The 23,572-nt window shown below is 36.7% G+C and overlaps 1 protein-coding gene across 8 annotated transcripts in view; it reads left to right on the top strand.

The window, feature by feature from the left end:
- Window positions 1–23,572, top strand: part of INTS10 (integrator complex subunit 10) — a 62,159-nt gene that overhangs the window by 12,207 nt on the left and 26,380 nt on the right. For 4 of the 8 annotated variants that reach the window (XM_056813629.1, XM_007476424.3, XM_056813631.1 and 1 more), the window contains exons 4-10: window positions 4,754–4,893; window positions 6,575–6,656; window positions 6,955–7,095; window positions 9,388–9,453; window positions 9,618–9,789; window positions 10,191–10,360; window positions 10,682–10,815. In XM_056813629.1, the coding sequence (XP_056669607.1) occupies window positions 4,754–4,893; window positions 6,575–6,656; window positions 6,955–7,095; window positions 9,388–9,453; window positions 9,618–9,789; window positions 10,191–10,360; window positions 10,682–10,815 (905 nt within the window). The remainder of the gene's footprint in view (window positions 1–4,753; window positions 4,894–6,574; window positions 6,657–6,954; window positions 7,096–9,387; window positions 9,454–9,617; window positions 9,790–10,190; window positions 10,361–10,681; window positions 10,816–23,572) is intronic. The other 4 variants (XM_001373224.4, XM_007476425.3, XM_056813633.1 and 1 more) reach the window with 1 other exon arrangement.

Genomic DNA, 23,572 nt, shown 5'->3' with positions numbered 1-23,572 from the left:
TTCATTGCACATAAGAGTTGAGTATTTCCTATCTCCAACCTCTTTACACTTCCCATATATTGATGTTCTCCCCCCTCCCACCATGAGCTTCTTTGTGACATATAAATTTACCCCCTTTTGTTTCTTTTCCCATTTCTTAATCTCTTTTTTTTAGCTCTAGTTATATATATGTATATATATATGTATATGTATTTATGTATACATATATCTGTATACCTATTTATGTCTTGTCCTTTCATCCTATACAGTTTGTCACTGTTCCCTCTAAGTGTAATTCTTCTAGTTGCCCAGGTGATAACAACAATTTTTTTAAGAGTTATCAATGACCTCTTTTCTTATAGGGATACATATCATTTTAACTTATTGAGTCTCTTAAAAAAAAAGTTTGTTTTGTTTTGTTTTTCTTTTTTCCTCTTTTTAAATTACCTTTTGATGATTCTCTTGAGTTCTGTGCTTGGGCATCAAATTTTCTCTTCAGATCTGGTCTTTTCTTTACAAATTTTTGGAATTCTTCAATTTTGTTGAATGACTATACTTTTTTCCCTGTAGGAATATAGTCAGTTTTTCTGGGTAGTTGATTCTTGGTTGTAGACCTAGTTCCCTTGCTTTCCAGAATATCATATTCCATGCCTTTCAGTCCTTCAGTGTAGATGCAGTCAGATCCTGTGTTATCCTCGCTGTGGTTCCATGGTATCTGAATGACTTCTTGGCAGCTTGTAATATCTTTTCTTTAGACTGATAGTTCTTGAATTTGGCTATAACATTCCTTGGTGTTGTCAGTTGGGGATTAAGTACAGGCAGTGATCTGTGGATTCTTTCAATCTCCACTTTTCCCTCTTGTCCTAGAATATCGGGGCAGCTTTCTTGGATGATTTCCTGTAGTATTATAGGCTTTTTCTTTTGTCATGGTCTTCTGGTAAACCAATGATTCTTAAATTGTCTCTCCTCGAATGATTTTCTAAATCTTCTGTTTTGTGAATGAGATGCTTCATATTTCCCTCAATTTTTTCATTCTTTTGGTTTTGTTTTATAGTGTCCTGCTGCCTTGTGAGGTCACTTAATTCTAGTTGTTGTATTCTGGTTCTTAAAGACTTGATTTCATCCCTGACTTTTTGGTCATCCTTCTCCTTCTGGTCTGATTTTCTTTGGAGGTCATCTTTCATTCCCTTTACCTCATCTTTCATCTCCTATCTTCCTTGCCTCATCTTTCATCTCCTTTGCCTCATTTTCCAGCTGGTTGATTTTGGCTTTCAAGATACTATTTTCTGTTTCCAGATGACTGATCTTAGTTTTTAAATTTTTTTCCCAATTGTCTTCAGCCTCTCTTAATTGTGTTTTGAATTGCATTTTGAGTTCTTTCAAAGCCTGTATCCAATTTGCTGGGATTTCTGATTTATTGTTTGATGATCCCTCCTCCTCTTTTCCGTTTTCTCTTTGTTCGTTGCCTGTGTAGAAACTGTTGATTGTAATTTCTTTTTTCTTTTTCTGTTGTTTGCTCATATTTACCCCTTCTTTACTCCCCATATTTGTCTGTGCTCTTGATCCTCTCGTTTTGGTTTTGGGGTTTTCTGACAGTCTCCCCTCTTGGAGCTTTGTCAGGAGATCTCTCCATGCTGTCTGTGGGGGATGGGTGTTGGAGTTTGAGCTTCCCTGTCGTCTGGAGGCTTTTGATTGGATTAAAGCCCAGCAGTCCCTGAGGGAGGGGTATTGGAGCTCTGGCTTCTCTGACCTCTGAGGACTTTTGATGGGATTAAGTTCAGCTGGGTTTGGCTGGATGTGCTCTGAGGCCAAAACCTCCTGTAAGGCTGGAGCAATATGGAGGGTCTCTGCCACTGTGACCAGCTGCAAACTCTGTGCTCACTCTCCAGCTCCTTCCCCACTGCCCGTGTTCGACACTGTGAGCCTGGCACAACCCTACCCACAAGGTACACCCTCCAGACCAAAGCCTTTGCCCGCCCAGAGGTTCACGCTGCTGCTGGAGGCTTAGCTCTCTTGGTGGGGAGTGAAGAGTCCTGGGTCCTTCCTTCTGCCTTTCCCTTAAACCTGAGTGTTCTCGAATTCTGGCTTTTGAGGGGAGTACCTTTTGAATTGAGTCCAGCAGGAGGGTTCCTTGGCTCTGTCTTGTTGTTAGATTTGATTTCAGTCCCCTAGGATCATTTAGCTTGTAATTGGTAAGGAAAGGTTTTCAGAGGTCTGAACTTTTGCTGCTTCTATGCTGCCATCTTGACTCCACCTCAGTGGATACTATTTCTTAATTATTTTCTTTGTAGTCTTTCTAATTTTGGGAACTCTTAGGGGAAAAATGTCAAATTTGAAGTGAATACAAAAAGTCCATCAACTTACCAGATTCCTTGTAAATATAGTTGAAGTGTAGAGGTAAAGGAATCAAGATTATTTATTTTTAAATCCTTACCTTCTGTCTTAATCTCAATACTGTATTTTGGTTCTAAAGGAGAAGAGTGGTAAGGGCTAGGCAATGGGAGTTAAGTGACTTGCCTGGGCTCACACAGCTAGACAGTAAACATTTATTAAGTTCTACTATGTGGCAGGCATTGGGCTAAGTGGATGATTCAAAGAAAGGCAAAAAACAATAGCTACCTTGGATGAGCTAATCATCTAATAAGGGGAGATAGCAAGCAGACAACTATGTACAAATAAGTTATATACAAGATAATAAGAAGTAGTCAGTAGAAGAAAACCATTAGAATTAAGAAGACTGGGAAAGGCTTCCCATAGAAAATGGTATTTTAGTTACCACTTGAAGGAAGCAGGGAAGCTATGAGGCAGAGACTAGGAATAACCAGGGGAAATGCTCAAAGTCAGGAGATAACATGTCTCATTCCAAGAGCAACAAGGAAGCCAGAGTCCCTGATTTCTAAAAGAGCGTGTGAGAAAAATGTAAGATATCAGAATATGTGTGTGAGAGGTTATAAAAGGCTTTGAGTGCCAGAGCATTTTAGATGATCTTAGATATCTTAGGAAGCCACTAGACTTTATTGGAGGTGGAGGGAATGACTGTCAGGCTTGTACTTAAGGAAAATCGCTTTGTTGGCTCTGCTTGTGACCCTAGCAATACAGAACTTCTGTCCTTTTAAAAAAATTTTTAAATTTTATTTTTATTGTCATACAAAACACACTTCCATATTGGTCAGTGTTAACTGAGCAAAGTCATACATAACCAAAACCCCAAATAAAACCATAAATACACTGATGTGAAAGATGACTCCCAACAGTTCTTTCTCTGGAGGTGGATAGCATTCCCCATCATAAATCTTTCAGGATTGTCCCAGATCAATGCATTGCTGAGAGTAGCCAAGTTTTCACAAATAATCATTGACCAATATTACTGTTACTATGTACGATGTTCTCTCAGTTCTGCTTATTTCACTCTGCATCACTTCTTGCAGATCTTTCCAGCTTTTTCTGAAATAATTCTGTTTATCATTTCTTATAGCACAATAATATTCCATCACCAACATGTACCACAATTTGTTCAGCCATTCCCCAATCGATGGACATACCCTCAATTTCCAATTCTTTGCTGCTATTAAAAAAAAAAAAGCTGCTATAAATATTTTTGTGCAAGTAGGTTCTTTCCCCCTTTTTATTATCTCTTTAGGATACAGACCCAGTAATGGTATTACCAGTTCAAAGAGTATGTACAGTTTCATAGCTCTTTGGGTGTAGTCCCATATTGCCCTTCAGAATGGTTGGAACAATTCACAACTTCACCAACATTGAATTAGTGTCCCAATTTTACTATATCCCTTCCAAAATTTACCACTTTCCTTTACTGCCATATTGGCCTATCTGATAGGCATGAAGTGGTACCTTAATGTTGTTTTAATTTGCATTTCTCTAATCAAGAGGGATTTAGAACATTTTTTTCATATTATTGATGGCTTTGATTTCTTCATTTAAAAATTGCTTGTTTGTATCTTTTGGCCATTTGCCAATTGGGGAATGACTTGTAGCCTTATAAATTTGACTTAGTTCTCTATAAATTTGAGATTTTAGATCTTTATCAGAGATATTTGTTATAAAATGTTTTCCCAGTTTATTGTTCCCTTCTAATATTGGTTAGATTAGTTTAGTTTGTACAAAAACTTTTTAACTTAATGTAATTGCAGTTATTCATTTTACATCTTATAATGCTTTCTATCTCTTGTTTGGTCATAAATTCTTCCCTTCTCCAAAGATCTGCCAGATAAACTCTTTTGTGTTCCCCTAATTTAGTTATGGTATCACTTTTTATATCTAAAACATATGCCCATTTTGACCATATCTTGATATAAGGTCTGACATACTGATCTATACCTAGCTTCTGCCCTATTGTTTTCCAATTTTCCCATCAATTTTTGCTAAAGAGTGAGTTCTTATTCTAAAAGTTGGGATCTTTGGATTTATCAAACATTAGGTTGCTACGGTCATTTACCCCTCATTTTGTGTATCTAATCTATTCCATTGATCCACCATTCTATTTCTTAGCCAGTACAGATTGTTTTGATGATTGGTGCTTTATAGTACAGTTTGAGATCTGGTAAAACTAGGCCTTCTTTCTTTACACAGAATTTCTATCTTTCGACTGCTACTATGTACTAATAAACTTAAATGTCTGTTGGCAAGAAATAATAAAAATAAAATTTCTTCGTTTTATACTGATTGATCCAAACATTGTCATGTCTTATTCTTTTGCCTCTATCTCTTCTCATTTTCCAAAAATAAGTAAAAGAACACATTTTTTTTTGTACAGGTTTATTTGAAACTCTTCCTGGTCGGGTACAATGTGAGATGTTACTAAAGGCCACAGAACAATGCTTTAATACACTGGAGCGAGCTGAAATGTTACTTCTCCTTTTGAGGCGTTTCCCTGAAACAGTTGTACAACATGGGGTAAGAGAAGATTTGATACAATGGTACATTAATAAATGTTCCCATTAAATTGATACATTTGTTTTATATTCCTTGGGACTGAACAATGTATAAATTCTTAATTTGGGTGTTTTTGAGGAATGGGCTAACAATTATGTTTCAATAGCCCCAATTTGCTTCTGGTTCTGACTCCTTTCCCTCCTTGACTCACTTTTACCAGTAGTTCTCTCCATTGTAGCAGGTCGACTCTGTCCTTTCCTTGGCCTGTTTTCTGGCTTACCGACCTGACTGGCCTATTTGTTATACCTCCTTCAGGATTTATTTGATTTTTTTGCTTTTCTTGTTTTATAGTTCTTTCATCATTGCCATGGTCCGGTGCTTTGTGGTAGAGTTAAAAGGTGTAACCTTTAGTTTTACAAACTTGAACAAAGTAACTTTTAAGGATTTTCACATTTGCTAAGAGCATCAGAAATGCAGAGGTGTCTTGATAATTTAAAAAGAATTTCATCAGATCCAGTGTCTTTTTTTTTTTTAATTTTAAATTTATTTAGAATATTTGTCCATGGTTACATAATTCATGGTTTTTTCCAACCCTCTTCCCTCCCCTCCCCTCCCCTGGAGCTGTTCCACTGAGTTATACATGTATCATTGTTCAAAACCTATCTCCATGTTATTCATGTTTGCAATAGAGTGAACTTTTAAATCCAAAACTCCAATCATATCTCCATCAAACCTTGTGATCAATCCTATGTGTTTCTTCTGCGTTTCTGCACCCACAGTTCTTTCTCTGGATGCGGATAGCATTCTTTTCATATATTCCTCTAGATTGTCCTGGATCATTGCATTGCTGCTAGTAGAAGTCTATTACATTCAATTGTACCACAGTATATCAGACTCTGTATATGATGTTCTCCTGGTTCTGTTCCTTTCACTCTGCATCTGTTTTTCCAGTTCACTTAGAAATCCTCCAGTTCATCATTCCTTTCAGCACAGTAATATTCCATCACCATCAGATACCACAATTTGTTCAGCCACCAATGTCTTAAGTGTTTGCCTTTCAGAGCTCTTTAACACAGAGTTTTGTGGCTGAAAAAAGTAAATGCTAATAGAATACTCATCTCCTTTGTAGCAGAGTTACCCTTCGGTGTTCCTCCAGACACTGTCAATGTTCTTCAAGCTCTATGTCTGATGTTTTATACTAGTTTCTGTAGTGATTTTATCAGTTTTTCATTTTTCTTAGCTAAAAGTAAAATAATAGAAGGAGAATGATCTTTTTGGGACTCTGTTCCTCTATTTGTCATGATGTCTCATTTTGTTTCAGATATGAAATTATGATTCTTACTTTGCCAAAAAACAAAATAAAAAAGAATTCATCTTTAAGAGGTACATATTAGTATATAAAGAGAATGTTGGGGCAGCTAGGTAACACAGTGTATAATAGTGTGCCAGGCCTGGAGTTGGAAGAACCTGAGTTCAAATCTGGTCTCAGACACTTTCTAGCTTGTGTGATCCTGGGCAAGTCACTTAACCCCCATTGCCTAATTCTTGCAACTCTTGTCTTAGAATTGATACTAACACAGAAAAGTGAAGGTTTTTTAAAAAGAGGAAGGGGGCCAGAATGTTATTCTGATTCCTTTACACACTGTTTATCTAACTTTACGACATTGCATTTGAATATACATTTATTTACATTTTACAATAGGTTGGCCTTGGTGAAACATTGTTGGAAGCTGAAAATATTGATGAACAAGAATCCCCTGTCAACTGCTTTAGAAAATTATTTGGTAAGAATAGTTTCCTTATTTCAGGTCAAGAAACTTCAACAGGGTTGGTGGACAGGAAAGGCCATGTTATGAATACCAAATAAATAGTGTGTCAGGAGACTCGGATTAATGGAACCATTTATATTATGGAATTTTAATGAATCATTTTTCAATAAACTTTTACATTTTACTTGTCCAGGAAAAGTTTAGCCACAGCTTTCTTCTTTTATAAGAAGTTTAGATTACTATGTTTTCAGTGAATTTATACTGTATTCTGGTCGGGGAAAAAAAAACAACTAACTTTTTTTTCTTTCAACAGTTTGTGATGTCCTTCCTTTAATAATTAATAACCCTGATGTTAGGTTACCTGCCAGCCTATTATATAAGTATTTGAACAAAGCAGCTGAATTTTACATTAATTATGTCACTAGGTCTACTCAGATGGAAAATCAGCATCAAGGTAAGTGAATTAGCCTAAAATTTTATTGTCAAGTTAAAAACTAAAGAATGTCTTATGCTTGAGACATCTAATGTAATGTTTATGTGGTATTATTTTTATGTTTTGTTTTGTTTTGTTGTGTTTTTGCTTTTTAAGTAAAAATAATCAAGGGCTTTACTCATGTTGATGGGGGAGGAGAAAAGTAGCACAAATCACAAATTATGTTTCAGACTGTCTTTCCTGTTGTACATCTCAATCAGCAAGTATTTTAAACACCTACTCTGTACAAGAACATAAAGACAAAAACAGAACAACTACTGCCTTCTAAGAGGTCACATTCTATCAAAGGAGAGATGAAACTATATAGATGCATATAAGATCATTTCAGAGGAATAAACTAGCATCTGAGGGATAGAGGTGTGGTCAATAGGAAATAACATTTGGACTTTGAAGGAAATTGGAGATCATAAGAAGTGAAGAGGGAGTACATTCTAAGTATGGGCAACAGCAAATACAAAAGCACACAGGCAGGAGATAGAGTGTCCTATATGAGTAGCAGCAAGAGACCCAGTCTAATTGGACCATCAAACATGTGGAAATTTGGAACCAGGTTATGTAAGGCTTCAAATGTCAAACAGAGGAGTTGGTATTTGGCCCTAAAGGTGATAGGGAGCTACTAGAGCTTATTGAACAAAGGAGTGACATTGTCAGATCTCTGCTTTAGGAGTATCACTGGCAGCTGGATGAAAGAAGGGCTATGAAGGGAAGATCCTCAAAGATAGCATTGTAGATTTAAGGCTGGAAAGGATAAGAGAGGATATCAAATCCAGCTCCACCATTCTACAGATGAAGAAATGAAGTCACAAAGAAGTTAAGTGACTTGACCAGATATTCAGCTAGTAAGTTTCTGAGGCAGTTTTGAACTCAACTCTTCTTCATTATAAGGCCATTGTCCTACCCACTCTACCATGCTGCCCCTCAAGAGCTGAGGCAGAGAAACTAGTTATAAATCTATTGCAGTCATCTAGATGAGAGGTGATAGGGGCCTGAAATAGGACAATAGGAACTGACAAGAGGCAGCTGATATGTGAGGTGAGGGGCAGTGATGAATCAAGGACAACTCTAAGGATGCAAACTTGGGTGACAAGAAGAATGGCCCCAGAAGGCTGGCATGGATTTCATTCCATATAATTCTTCTTATGCTCTCTTTAAAGCTAAACTGTTTTGGGTCCAGACCAGATTGTGATTAATGTCATCTGTGTCTTTCCTCCAATGACTCTTTCAACCATGAAGAATAATTTTGTCACTTGGAAAAAGTAGATGAAAAAAATGAACATTGAACAGTTAGGGCAACATCAAAAGCCTTCTAAAGACTAAACAGCCGTGGAGAATTGGGTAAATTCAGGACAGGAGTATTGACTAAATATCTTCTTTGTACCTAGCATGGTACTAGTACTTGTGAGGAAAAGAGAAGTAGGATAGATAAAGATTCTGTTATCAAGAAAATTCAATGATGAAGATAATATAAGAAACAATTAACAAGAGAAGACAGTATAAATTAAAGGCCAAAATGTGTTGTTTAGATGGAGTGCCATAATAGATCTGAGAAGGATTTAAGAAAGAAGTAGAACATAATTTTGACCTTGAAGGTTAGAGAATCGGATTTAGAAGAGCAAAGACAAGTAGGGGAAAATTTCACAACGTAGATATGAAATGAAAATGGTTTAGAAGTTTTGCCAGATCTTTAACGTAAAAAGGAACTGTTCATTGATATCTCATTTAGATGTCTAGACCAACAGCCAACCGGTTGAAATGCAGTACCTTCCACAGCCCTGACAAGGGTTGGCTAGTCTTTTCATATAAACATTTCCAGGGATGGCTCCCCATCTCATTGGCAATTCACTCCATTTTTAATAAATTGAATTATTGGAATGTGTTTCCTTACCTTTAATTGAATTCTACTTCCCTGTAACTTTACTCGTTAGCCGTAGTTCTGCCCTCTCAAGCAACACATAGTAACTGCTTCCTCTTCTACACTGTGGCCTGTGTAGCCATGTGTTGATAACTGTTATGTCACTCAGGTCCCTCCCCCTGCCTCCCCCAAGCCTTCTCTTCTCCAGGTTAAATATTCCCAGTTCCTTCAACCATTCCTCATAAATGTGGCATTCAGAGCTGAACACAGTATTGCAGATTTGCCTGATCATTGCTGTATACAGTGGGACTGTTACTTCCCTTGACTTGGACACTACTTGCTGTCATACAACATTAGTGCACAGAAGTTATATAGAATGCAGCTCAAAATTCTGTTCCTAGCTTTACCAGTGTGTGACCTTGGACCAAAGACTTCGGGACCTCCATGTCCTAATCTTTCAAATGAAGGTAATGCCTCCTGCTTACCTCACAGAATATGTGTATGGGAGGGGTGTGGCATGTGGGCTGAGGGGCATTTTTTAAAATCAACTAATCTAACTATTCATCAAATCCTCTATAAGCACCAAGTCATGATAGTGATGAATATAGATATTTCCCATTTTACTTTTCAGGAGCCCAAGATACACCTGATCTTATGTCCCCAAGCAAGCGTAGTTCTCAGAAGTACGTTATAGATGGCCTGACTGAAAAGTCATCCCAGATTGTAGATCCTTGGGAGAGATTGTTCAAAATTTTATCTGTCATAGGAATGAGGTGTGAATGGCAAATGGATAAAGGAAGACGGTAAGGAATGGTCATTCTTAGATTTGATCTAATTCATTCAGTCCATCATTCTTTGGATATGATCTGCTGACTTTATTGTCACAATTCTTTTGTAGAGGACAAATTGTATGATTTGGAAAACCATGTTGTGGGGTTATGCCCTCCTTTTAGCAAAGTTAAATGATCTGCATTTATATAAAATGAAAAGATTTACTTTACAAAAGGCTTTTTTGCCACACTTAAATATGCATCTGAGAGTTTCTTTAGCAGTTCTGTAATGTTAACAGCTATAAAATCCATTGAGCATATTTAGACGAGGTGTCCTTTTTGTCTTTGTAAACACAATGCTAATTACTGTCCTATATAGACAATTTAATAAATGTTTGTTTAACATACTTGTTTACCATTCTTTCATCTTTCAGAAACCTTGGTGACATTTTACATAGAATGAAAGACCTCTGCAGATACATGAATAATTTTGACAGTGAAACACACACGAAGTATAAAAATCAAATTGTATACTCCACAATGCTAGTCTTCTTTAAGAATGCATACCAATATGTTAGTAGTATACAGCCGTCTCTCTTCCAAGGTTAGTCCTGAGAACTTGATATAGCAGTGTTCAGGGTGAGAGTGTGAATGGTAAAAATGGGTTTTTAGAACAATTTTGATGGAAAATATCATTAAAATCCTCATTCTTAGAGCAGGACTTTACTGGAGGCCATGTGTTCAGGTTCAAGGTTGTTGAAGTTTTGTTTTTTAATTAATGTACCATCAGTGAAAGGTCTCTAAATGAGAGGATAGACAAAAAGAATAAATGCTGGCAGCAGAACTTAGCAAAATCAAAGAGTTATGTTCACAAAGACTATGAATTAGGTGAAGTTTCTAAGAATACTTTTATTTTTCTCTATAGGTCCTAATACCCCTAGTCAAGTTCCATTGGTTCTTCTTGAGGATATATCAAATGTGTATGGTGATGTAGAAATAGATCGTAACAAACACATACATAAAAAGAGGAAACTTGCAGAAGGAAGAGAAAAAACTATGGTAACCTTTTCATTTATTCAAAATTTATACTATTGGTCACTATGGTGCTTGAGTTATATGTTTCTCTTATTGTAGGTTTTCATTATGGGGGCTAAGTAGACATTTTTCTTTTGAGCTGAAATAAAATGTTAAATGATGCTAAAAGGGCTAATTAGATTACTATATACCTTTTTAGTCTTTTCTTGCCTCGCAAATCCTGCCCTCAGTGTTGCTTTGTGATTTGAAAGGGACCATGAAGTCCAGCTTTCTCCTAAGATGAAGCCTGGTATAGTGGGGAAAGAAATGGATTTGGAATAAAGAGACCTAGATTCAAATCACAACCCTGATACTTGCTAGCTCTGTGACCATGGACAAGTCATATAACCTATTTGAGCCTTAATTTCCTCATCTGTATTATGGGGTTTATAGTATTTATACTTCCTACCTCATAGAACTATTATGAAAATTGAACGATATCATATATATATATATATATGTATAAAGTGCTACACAAGTGTCATCTATTCTGATTAATATCATCTCTTCCCAAGGCTCTTTTATAGTATCTGAATTCCCATTATTAGAAATCATCCTTTTGAGTTGTAGCATTGACACAAGAAGAGTCTCTCAGAATATATTGAGTTATATGAGAAGACTGTAACACAATTAGGAATATTGTTCTCCCCGCCTAAGGGTGACCTGTCCCATTACCCACAGGATAGACTGGGTTTCTTTTTTTCTCCCCATTATGTCACTTTGTTTGACATAATCAATCAGTGACCTGAAGGTCACTTACCACTGAGATATGCAAGTATAGACAAACCCTCAGTGAAAGAAAGTTGAAACCAACAAGATGGGAAACTGATCTCACAAACACTGCCCCCCCTCCCCTCCCACCTAGAGCAATGCCAGGCAAATTAAGGAACTATGCTTGGTTCCTGAGATATGACATGGGAGAGCTAGTAGGTGGAGAAAATTGCTTGTAAGGTGAGACCAGGCAACTATTTGCTCTCTTCTGGCTGGAGCTTGGAACCTGAAGGAACCCATGTCAGTGGTGAGCTTCCATCCATCAAACAACAAAAAGGGTAGTAAATTAAGCAACTCTCTACCTCTTTCCTACATTTCCCTCTCTTTATTATCACTACTTGTATGTACCAAAGCTATAAAAGCTACTAACAGCCTCATAATTAAATTTTAACTATTACGCTACCATCCAAAGAGAAAAGGCAAGGAAGTATTCTCAAAAATGTATACTTTCTCCTAACTTTTGTCAGTATTCTTGCCCCATATCTTTTTCATTCAGTACACCATAGATTGATAAAGAACACAAATTAACAAAATTAAACTACCAATCATAATCTTCCTCTTTATAAAGTCAGTAAGTTCCTCATCCTGTCATATGTTTCATATTGTTCAACTATCCAAGGACAGGTTTACCAGCTCTCAAATAGCCCTTTGCTGATGTCTCTGACAGATGCGATTTGAAAATTTAAATGGACTTTCCAAAGTATTGTACATCCTTTCTCCCATTCAGTCCAGTTTTTATTCCAAAGTCAAATAACCTTCTTCAGTAGTCTTTGAAGAAAAAAAAATATTTTCTGTTTGAGTTCTAGACCCATTTCTCTGATTCTCAATTGTAATAGTACTTTACCCACAAAGGTGTTGCTAAAGGACATCTTTATATAAATAATAGATATATAAACATCTTTTCTTCCACTTTTAGATTATTTATTTCCCTAGAGAAGAATGATCAGGTCAAAAAATGTTTATATTCAACATACCCATTTCCTCATTGGATTATCAGTCATTCAATAGACATTTTTAAAAGAGTATTATAATAGGCACTGTGCTTAGCACTGAGAAGATAAAAGGTAAAAAACATGATTCCTGCTCTCAAGGAACTCACATTCTGATGAAGTAACATAGCAAAAATTGCAAATGCAAAATATATATGGTGTACATGGAAATTAATCTCAGAGAGAAGGCATCATCATGGAGGTAGAGGACAGGGAGAAGTAACTTACAGAAGGTAGGATTTGAGCTGTGGCTTGAGCCACACCAGGAGATGGAGACTGGGAAGGAAAGCATTCAAGGCAAAGGGTCAGCCAGTGAAAAGACATGGAGTCAAGAGATAGAATATTATATGTCACGAGCATTAAGGTCAGTGTCATTGGTGAAACATAGAAAGCATGGAGAAGAGAAAAGTTTAAGGAAACTGCAGAGGGAAGAATGGGCTAGATGAGGAAGGGCAAATGCTAAACAAAAGACCTAATATTTGATCCTGACAGTAATAGGAAACCTTTGGAGTTTATTGAACAGGGGAGCGACATCAGCCCTAAGCTTTAAGAAGATACCTTGAACAATTTCTTGTCAGATATGCTGAGTGGGAAGAGCCTTGAGGCAGAGAAATCAAGCAGAAAGTTATGGCAGGAGTCTAGTTATAATGAGGTGACAGAAGTCTAGGTATAATGAGGTGACAAGAGCTTTTGATAATGGCTGTGTGAATGAAGAGAAAGGGACAAAGGAGAGATGTTGTGAACGGTAGAAACAAGGCTTGACAGCAGGCTGAGGGTTGGGTAAGTGTGAGGATCAAAGATGACACCAAAGTTAAGGTGATGGTACTCTTGAGTGAATGAAGAAGCCTTTATTAAACACTTACTTATGTATAAAAGGAGCCAGCTAAGTGGCTCAGTGGATAATGCTAGGTTTGGAGGCAGGAAGACCCTAGCTGAAATCTGGCCTCAGAAACTTAGTACTTGGGTGTCTCTGGGCAAGTTGCTTAACTTGTTTGCTTTAATCCAAAGAAAAGTCTTCTCCCCTCTTCCAGACTCTTCCATAATAATATCAAGGAACTCTTGAGTAAAAGACAAGTAGCATGTGTTAGAAAAGTTGGAAAAGGAAATGGTAAACCACTCTAATGTCTTTGCCAAGAAAATTCCATAAACAGTATTATCCACAGATGCACAAAGAATCAAACACAATGAATGACTAAACAGTGACAAATGTACAAAGCACAGGGCTACAAATAGAAAAATAAGATAGTCCTTGCTTTCGCAGAGCTCACATTCTAAAGGGGGAGACATCACATGTGGTAGTTTTAAGCTACAAATGATATTGACAAGTCCCATCATCCTTAAAGTGCAGTAACAAAGTAGTTAGACTCTTCTTTAAGATCATTTCCACTAATAAAATCATAGCAGTTTCTAATATGGAATCATTTAATGGTACCAAAGGCTTTGGTGTCAAAAATGTTCTTTTTTAGGTTTTAAATAAATGTTGCTATAACATCTACGGGATGGTTGCCAAACTCTGTCTCCACAAGGGTTGCTTCTAATTATGATATGAAATGATATGATTGTGGACTCTAAACTGAAAACATTGCTATTCCAAAGGTTCAGGTTGGTGGTGGTCATTTGACTTTTCTAATTCATGCTTCTTCTTGTTTTTCACTCAGAGTTCCTTGATATTATAGAGAAGTTTGGAAGAGGGGAGGAGACTTTTATTTGAAGAATGATGAATTCTGTTTTAGGCATGTTGAATTTGAGATCCTATAGAACAGTGTTGGCCAACCTTTTTCTGAGTTCTAGTGCCCAGAGGGCAAATTCAAGCTGTCTGTGAGCCCCCACATTATTGGAGAAAGCTGAGGGAGAAACTGCTTGCTTTGGGCAGCTGGACAGAAGGGTGGGGCATGCAAAAAATGTCTTCAGATGCTGGGAAGAGGGGGGATGGAGCAGCTCCCTGAGTGCTGACTCTACATGCATGCCACATCTTTGCCAGTGCTACTATAGGACATCCAGTTAGAGATGTCCAAGATGGGGTTGTGAGGCAAAACTATAGGTCAGAAGAGAAGGTAGGGCTGGATAAAATGGATCTAAGAATCATTAGCATTAAAATGATCATTAAATTCACGGTTGCTGCTTAGATCCCCAAGGGAGAAAGTATATAGGAGAAAGATAAAGTTGGACAAACCCTTCGGACCCCTATTTTATTGTCTACTTCTCTCAGTTTAATAAGTATGTAATGATAATTTTAGTTCATTATTAGCAAGTCTGTTCCCTTTGATTATTTATCAAATGGAATCTTTTTTTTTTTTTAATAAGCCCTTACCTTCCATCTTGGAATCAATACTAAGAATTGGTTCCAAGGCAAAAGAGTGTTAAGGGCTAGGCAATGATGGTTAAGTGACTTGCCCAGGATCACATAGCTGAGAAGTGTCTGAGGCCAGATTTGAACCTAGGACCTCCAGTTTCTAGGCTTGGCTCTCAATCCACTGAGCTACCCAGCTGCCCCCTATCAAATGGAATCTTGGGACTTATTCATAAATTTTTGTCAGTTCTTACCCTATTTTGAATAATAAAATTTTTAGAAATCAGTATTCACTTTCCTTTTGCATAATAAAATATAATAAAATATTTAAAATTTTTATATATTCAAGCCCATCCATCTTGTCACTGATAATATCTGCATTTCTTTAATAATAAAAAATTATCTCTTCTCCATAACTAGGATAAATATGTTCTGTTTTATTCTAGTGTTTTAAAATTTTAATTTGTTCATCCATCAGAAATTTATTGCATCTTATGGCATAAGAGATGGGTTCCAAGTTCATTCTTTTCTTTCATGATTGTTTTTTCAGTCCTGAACTATAATTTATTTGTAAGGAAGTTCCTTCTTTCAGTGCAGATCTATACATATTCTACAGCTAGCTGGCACAGTAGATAGAGCCTGAAGTGAGAAGGACCTGGGTTCAAATATGGCCTCAGACACTTCCTAGCTATGTGACCCTGGGCAAGTCCCTTAATCCTATTTGCCTAGAGTTATTACTAAAACAGAAAATTAAGGTTTTTAGCTTTTGTTGTATTGTAGTTGTTGTTTTTTAAAGAATTACCTGGGACACTTAAAGGTTAAGTGAATTGCCCAGGGTCAGACAGCCAGTGTGTCAAATTTGAACACAAGCCTTCATTACTCTGAAGTTGGCTCTCTATTCACATAGCAGAGGTTGACAAAATATGACCCCAAAGGCTAAATGCCCCTGCTTCCTGGTTTTGTATAGCCTTCAAAGCTAAGAATAGTTTTTACATTTTTAAATACAATAAACCATTACTTTAAAATGCAGAAACCATTCTTAGCTCTTCAGGGAAAAAGGTTTGCTGACCTGAAGTTGATTGGGGATATAATAAGAAGCCAAGTCTTAGGCTCTATTACTCATCCTCATTTAGCTTATACCATCCTATAGTGCCACAGATTATGTCTCTTGCCTGCCACTATTTTTTTCTCTTACTCCCGAAGTCTTATAACAGTGCTGATGAGAAACTTTATCATTCTGATTTCCTGACTTTGACAATAATATATACAGAGTAGAAAGACACCACAATGCACAAGGTACATAAAATCACAGAAGACCAAATGTAAAATGCCTAATCCCCGAGTCCTTCACTTTACCCAAGATGATCAGGCTTTTACTACCTGTCTGACCCTGTGCAAGTTAATCTGTCAGTAATATGTATTTAGCACCTACTTTGTGCCAGGCAACGGAGCTGGGGGTTCAAAGAAAAGTAAAAGATAGGCCCTTCTTTGGAAGAGCTCACAGGAGAGCTATAAATACAAAGAAAGCTCACCCCTTTGTGTTGCAGGTTAGCCTCTGAGGTCCTTCCAGCCCCAAAACTATGATCTGATATGCTGCAAAAATTTATTAGCAGAGACACCAAAAAGTAAAAAAGTCTCAGAGCCAAAAAGAAATAGGTTTATTGAGAGAGGGCCAGTCTCACAATAAAGCTGGACTCTGCTCAAGACCAAATCTTCTAATTCTTCTATTCTCTTCTAATTTTAATATGCCATACTTGGCAAAGTACAATTACATCTAAGTTTGTCAAAGCACAGTACTTAGATAAGTATAACCCGAGCACTAAGGTCAGCAATTGTAAAGATCATAGCATCATATGAACAAGGGAGTATATGACTATAAAAGTAAGCTTATAAAATACAGTTTCTATAAAAGTAAAATATTTATTAAAAAAAAATTACCTAAGAAATCAGGTCAGCAACTGCAAAAGGTCAGCAAATGTAAAGGCTATAGTATCATATAATTACACTGGGCATATATATAGTCCCAAAACAGTAAAATAAGGGAGTTTACCAGAGCTGATTAAGCAGGATGTAATTCTACAAAAGATCTCCAACAAGACACCAAGGGTGGTAACTGGTATCAATTCTTAGGACTATTCTTGCTTAAGTAGGATGCTACAAAATACATTCACTTAACTTTTACAGTGCTTGACTTGTGTTAGAATTACATCTTAATCAAAATACTAACACCTGCTGTTTGAATCAGACAAATGAGAGGTTCCTAGAATTTTCCTAAGACCTATGCTAAAACTGTAATCTTAATGAAATCAAACCTTAAAATTGGTAATAAAATAATCATAAAGTGAAGCAGGAAATTTCTCACTCACAGATGATTGGCGATAGTCTATTTATATTGAAAAATAATCCAGAAAACCTGGGGGGCAGGAATTTCGGAAAATAACAGCCTCTGAGAATGAGTCTTCTTGTTGCTTCATAGTCAACATAGATTTCACTTTTAACAGATTCAAATTATAGGTATCATACTTGACAGTGCAGTTATGTCAGCCTCTTGGAATGACATCAGTGCTTGGTGCTGACAAATTACTGTGGCTGTAAGGTGGGAGTGGGATAATACAGCATATAGTTTACTGCCTTTGTTATAGCTTTAAACTTAAAATTAATGGTTCTACGGGCAGCTATGGGTGGCTCAATAGATTGAAAGCCAGGCCTAGAGATGGGAGTTCCTAGGCTCAAATCTGGCCTCAGACACTTCCCAGTTATGTGACCTTAGGCAAGTCACTTGTTCCCCTTTGCCTAGCCCTTACCACTCTTCTGCCTTAGAACCAATATATAGTATTGGTTCCAAGACAGAAGGTAAAGGTTTAAAAAAAAATCAATGGTTCTACCATAACATGAGTTTAGTTTTCTTTTCTTTTTAAAATTTTTACATACATTTATACTCTGTCCCTACCAGTACCCCTCACCTATTGAATAACAGCAGAAAAAAATAAATAAATCCATCATCATAAGCATAGTTCAGCAAAACAAATTCCCACATTGGCCTGCCTGAAATTTATGTTTCTATGTATTTTAATTTTAAGTTCAGCACCTCTCTGGCAGGAGTTTAAGTTAAATGCTTGTTTAATCTTCAGTCTCATGGACTTACAGTTTATCATTTCATTTATCAAGTTCTTGAAGTCTTTCAAAGGAGTTTTTCTCTGTAATGAATAATAGTTCTCATTCTGCTCACTTTTCAACTGTCCATAGAAGTCTTCCCAGTTTCCTCTAAAATTGTATTTCATTATTTCTTAAGGCATAATAATACTCCATTACATTCATATACTATACTTTTTTTATCCATTCCCCATTAAGAAAATACCCTTATAATACAATGGTCCGGGACTATTCTTAGGGACTTACGACAAAGATTGCTGCCCACCTCTAGAGAAAGAAATGTTGGAGTCAAAATGCAAATAAAAGCATACCATTTTTCACACTTTGGGGGGGGGTATATTTTGAGGGTTTGAGTTTATACGATTACTTATTTATAAAAATGAACAATAAGGAAATATGTTTTGTATAAGATAGATATATAATATATATGTATATAAAACCCAGGTTGAATCATCTGCCAGCACAGGGAAGGGAAAGAGAACGGAGGGAAGGAGATAGATTTGATCATATCACTTAGGAAAACTTGTGTGGAAATTTATTACATGTAATTGACTTTTAAAAATTAAAAAAAAAGAAGATGCCCGTAGTTTCCAATTTTTGGCTTCCACCTACTGAAGAGTGCCTATACATTTTTTAAATAAACTTTAATCCTTTCTGTGATCTCTTTTATCACTGGATCAAGCAGTGTGCACAGGTTAGTATCTTATTGGACATAGTTCCAATTTCCTAGACCATTCCACAGCTCCAGCAATAGTACATTTAGTGTACCTCTTTTCCTGCATCCTCTTAACAGTTTGTAATTTTTTCCAGTTTGATGAGTGTAGAATGAAATGTTGAAGTTGCTTTAATTTACATTTCTCTAGTTGTTAGTGTTTATAGCATTTTTTTGTATGGTTGTTGATAGCTTGAATTTTTTGCCTTTGAAAACTGCCTGTGATGCAACTAGGTGGCACACTGGATAGAGCACCAAACTTGGTGTTGGGAGACCTGGGTACAAATCTAGTCTTAAACACTACCTATCTCTGTGACCTTGGGCAAGTCACTAAATCCTACTTGCCTTGATCCTTTGCCCTTCTGTCTTAGAGTTGTTACTAGGGCGGAAAGTAAGGGTTTAGTTCTTTTGTTGTTTTTTTTTTCCTAAGAAAGAAAATTACCTATTCATATCCTTTGACCATTTATTCACTAGGTCAGTGATAATGAACCATTTAGAGATCTTAGAGACCAAGGGAGGAAGTACTCCCATTGGGGTGCTAGGCTGAGGGGCAGGTCATGTGAGAAATGTCCTCATGCACATATAGAGAGGTGGAAGGGAGTGGCCCCCTCCACCACTCATAGTAATTTCTGTAATTTGCTCTTTGATGAATTATTTAGTCTTCAATTACTTTTCAGTTCTTTAAGGGCCCTTTATTGAATTTTTTTTATTCCATTGGGATCAGTAAATATTGTTTACTATTTCTGCAGAAGTCTTTTTGCCCTAACACATGGTCAAAAGTTCCATGTATATCTAATAGCTTGCAAATTCCTTTCTATTCCCATTCAATAATTGTCAGAAATCTTGTCATCTCTTATATTTCTAGATTTTTATTCAGTTCTTCAACTTCTTTCTTAATCTTTTAGTTAGATTTGTCAAGATATGAAAAGTGTATATTAAGGTCTCCTACTATTATAGTAGTTTAACTTTCAAAGCTTAATTACTAGTGTAAAGATTAAAATTTAGGGGAGACTGAACTGAGGCAGATAGAAATTAGTTTCTCTCTGCAAGGAGTATTTTTTTAATTATATTTTTATATAAATTTACATAAACTTATATAAATAAAAATATATAAAATTTATATAAATTAAATAAATGTATTTATTATAAATAAAAATTATATTTTTAGAGGTTTATTGAAGACTAAGGATTAAAGAAAATACAGGATAAGGAAAACGTGCCTAGGCCAGAGAGGCCTAGACAAGACCTCACCTACGTTATGGAAAAAGCCATGTCTGCCCCAAAATGGAAGTCCAAAAGAGAGACACAAAAACCTTTGCAATCAGCTTAAATCCCTTCTCAATCTCGCCCACCTCAGAATTCTGTGAGATTACAAAGCATCTTGGGGAAGTGGAGCAAGGGCTTATGGGGATTGAAGTCCAGAGTTTGAGTCTATTTTTACATGCTCCCGTTTGATCGTTTGAAAAAAATTAATTTTTTTCCAAAGGATCATGAAAACATAATCAACTTAAACATTACAGTAATTTGAGGATAAGAGAAAAAAAAACAAAGAATAAAACCAATAATTGCTGAACACATTGACAAAAAGCCAGTTAGGGGGCAGTCCCCTTTGGCATGAAAGTAAACATACAAATAAATGTTCAATCAACCACACCCAAAGTTCAATTTTTGTGCAGCTGGCTGGTTTGGAGGCTTCTTCATAGTGGCTTCTCCAACAGTTCAGTTTCTGGATTCAGAGAGGTAGCATCTTCTTGACCTAAAATTCTTCTCAAAAAGAATTTAAACTTTGTAATTTAAATAATGATATTTTTACATCCCCCCCGTTAAGAGGGTGATTGAAAAAAAAAAAGGATCACTTAGGGATGCATGGCTGAGGTATGAGGTATATGAATCAATTGGTAAGAGATATTAAAAGGATATCAGAAAAATCCAAATAAAAAAAGAAAAATTTCTGAATGAAAATATAGACTATCAAAGTCTTATGTGTAAAAATTCCAAGTAAAAAGAAAAATAAATCTATAACAGGTCCTTGAATCAAGGCCCAATCAAAATGATCTAAGCAATGATGCATTTACCCAATTAGTAGTCAGGACTACAGAAAGTTACCACACTATGAGAGGCAGAAAAGAAAGGGACCAGATCATAGAAGCCAAGTAGGAGCCAAGTTTGGGGATACTCGTCTGTGAGTATCTTCAGAGTGAGTGTGGACACAAGGAAAGCCTATGTCTAATAGTGTTAAACACAGTAACCTCGAGTCTTCACACTAGGTTCAAGACCTTTGTATCGGCCTAGAAGTGCATCAATCCATCCTAGATTGGCTTTTCTTTGGCCCTGTGCAATGGCTCTTGTGTGTATATCTTGTCCTGGAATCAGATAAAATCATTAAGCAAAGTCCCATAATTTTTTAAATAATTAGTGGCATCGTTTTTATAGTCTCTAGCTTTTTAGGGCATGCATTAGCAAATGTATCTTAAACTTGTAGTACTGAAAAGTCAAAAAGTTAAAGAAAATCTTAATGCTGGTGACATGTACTTGAAATATAAAAAAGAGAGAAAAAAAACATAGTATATTGCACATGCAAGAAAAATATAATAATAAAAGAGCTTTAAAAAATTAAAAAATATAGCTTATAATCATTGACACATTGTGTCAGCTAAGAAAATAAAGATTACAAAGCTTTCTCACCAAAAATGAGATCCATTTCCTCTTAATATCTGGGCATGCTCCACTGTAAGTATGAGGCAAATGAATTGAACAGTAGTACAAATATGTAGATCTCAATATCCCCAAAATTCTCAATAGCCCAATTAATTACAATAGCAAATAAACACACTATCATATTTCACACAAGTTGCTGCATGGCATTTTTTAAAACCTATGAATTGATGGACATTTGTCACATTTTTTTTTTACAAACGTGGCAATCTTTCAACCTTGGTAATAAACATATTTTTAAACAAAGTAAAACTCATCTTGGGTTTAGAACATAATCAAGAAATCTATATATCATTCTGATGCAAGTAAAATAGTGAGCTGAAGAGTATAAAGAAAAGATGCTCCTTTTTGGAGGCTTTTTAGGGATACAAATGCCCTGAGATTAACTGCCCAACTTCCATTCACATATTTAGAAATGCGGGAAGGTTGGGGGTTATAAAATGTATTTCACTTCAGCTACTAGAATGGGCCTTACCTCGTGGTAGGGGCAGGCAAAATAACCAGAGATTGTTTAAAAAAATTACAAAATCATATTTAAAAAACCCTTAAAATCATTTGAGACATTTAGCACATTAAAGTTTCCAAAGGTTGTTATACAATTATAACCAGTCCTAAAGTCCATCTATCCTCTGTGACAATTTTACAAAGGCAAAATAGAAAAACTGTTTTTTCATATATGGGCTTAATCACTAATATTTTTTCAGCACAGTTATAGGGGAAAAACAACAGAATTTAAAAACTCAGTACATTAAATGAACAGTGTAACAGAATAATATCAAATCTAGTAATATATGAACTTAAAATCACAAAGGTAAACCTTAAAATGCAATAGAATACAGAGATTTGTATAAACCATTGGAGTCTGAAATGCCTCAAAATTTATAACCTCCAGTCTTTAAAGTTCTTTGGTGTTTTTTTGTTTGTTTGTTTGTTTTTAATTATCCATTTAAATGTCTATTGTCTGAAGGCAGAGTGGTAAGGGCTAGGCAGTGGGGGTTAAGGGACCCGTCCAGTGCCCCACAGCTGGGGAGTATCTGAGGCCAGATTTTAACCCAGGACCCGCATGTCTGTAGGCCTGGCTCTCAGTTCCCTGAGCCACCCATTTGCCTCCCCAAAGTTGAATCTTTTGGCTGAATCTTTCTTCTGGCACACAGGTGAAATCAATGAAATTACCAGAACAGTCAAAAGGTATCCTTTTAAATAGCCCATTGCTTAAAAGTCTGTTTGAAAAGTCTATTTCTTCTCTCTCCCCTGCTATGATCCCTCTTCCTGCCCCAGTCCACGTGGAACCCAGGCCACCCACATGGATCCCAGGCCACCCACGTGGAGCCAATACCCTCCCCCCCCATTTTGTTACCAGCCAAGGATCTGGGTTTGTTGGGCATGCAGGTCACCAGGTGATTGCAACTTGGTTGAATCAGGTGGGCCAGGTGAGCAAGAGAAAAACCACTGGGGTGGGCAGGGCCGGGGCCAGAGCCGGAGCGCAGACAAGCAGGGCCAAGCGGAGCTGGCAGCTGGGGTGGGCAGTCCAAAGCGGATGGCGGCGGCGGCGGCGTCAGGCAGGCAAGCAGGCAGGGCTGGGAGTTAATGGCTGGAACGAACCGCGGCTTTGCAAGGGTAAAAAAAAACCTCGGCCAGAGAAATGTGGCTCCAAAAAAAAAAATTTCTAGGCACTAGATATTAAAAGCTGAACTAAAGATCAGAAAAGAAATCAGAAGATTGAGATATTTCATTTTCCCAAAGTGGTTACACCAACTGTAAAGATTAAAATTTAGGGGAGACCGAGGCAGGTAGAAATTAGTTTCTCTCTGCAAGGAGTATTATATTTTTAGAGGTTTATTGAAAATTAAGGATTAAAGAAAATACAGGATAAGGAAAATGTGCCTAGGCCAGAGAGGCCTAGACAAGACCTCACCTACGTTATGGAAAAAGCCATGTCTGCCCCAAAATGGAAGTCCAAAAGAGAGACACAAAAGCCTTTGCAATCAGCTTAAATCCCTTCTCAATCTCGCCCACCTCAGAATTCTGTGAGATTACAAAACATCTTGGGGAAGTGGAGCAAGGGCTTATGGGGATTGAAGTCCAGAGTTTGAGTCTATTTTTACACTAGGA

The sequence above is a fragment of the Monodelphis domestica genome, chromosome 1 (genome assembly GCF_027887165.1).
Source record: "Monodelphis domestica isolate mMonDom1 chromosome 1, mMonDom1.pri, whole genome shotgun sequence".
Lineage (NCBI taxonomy): Eukaryota > Metazoa > Chordata > Mammalia > Didelphimorphia > Didelphidae > Monodelphis > Monodelphis domestica.
The sequence above is the reverse complement of the archived record's forward strand: the minus strand, read 5'-3'. Positions and strand labels throughout refer to the sequence as shown.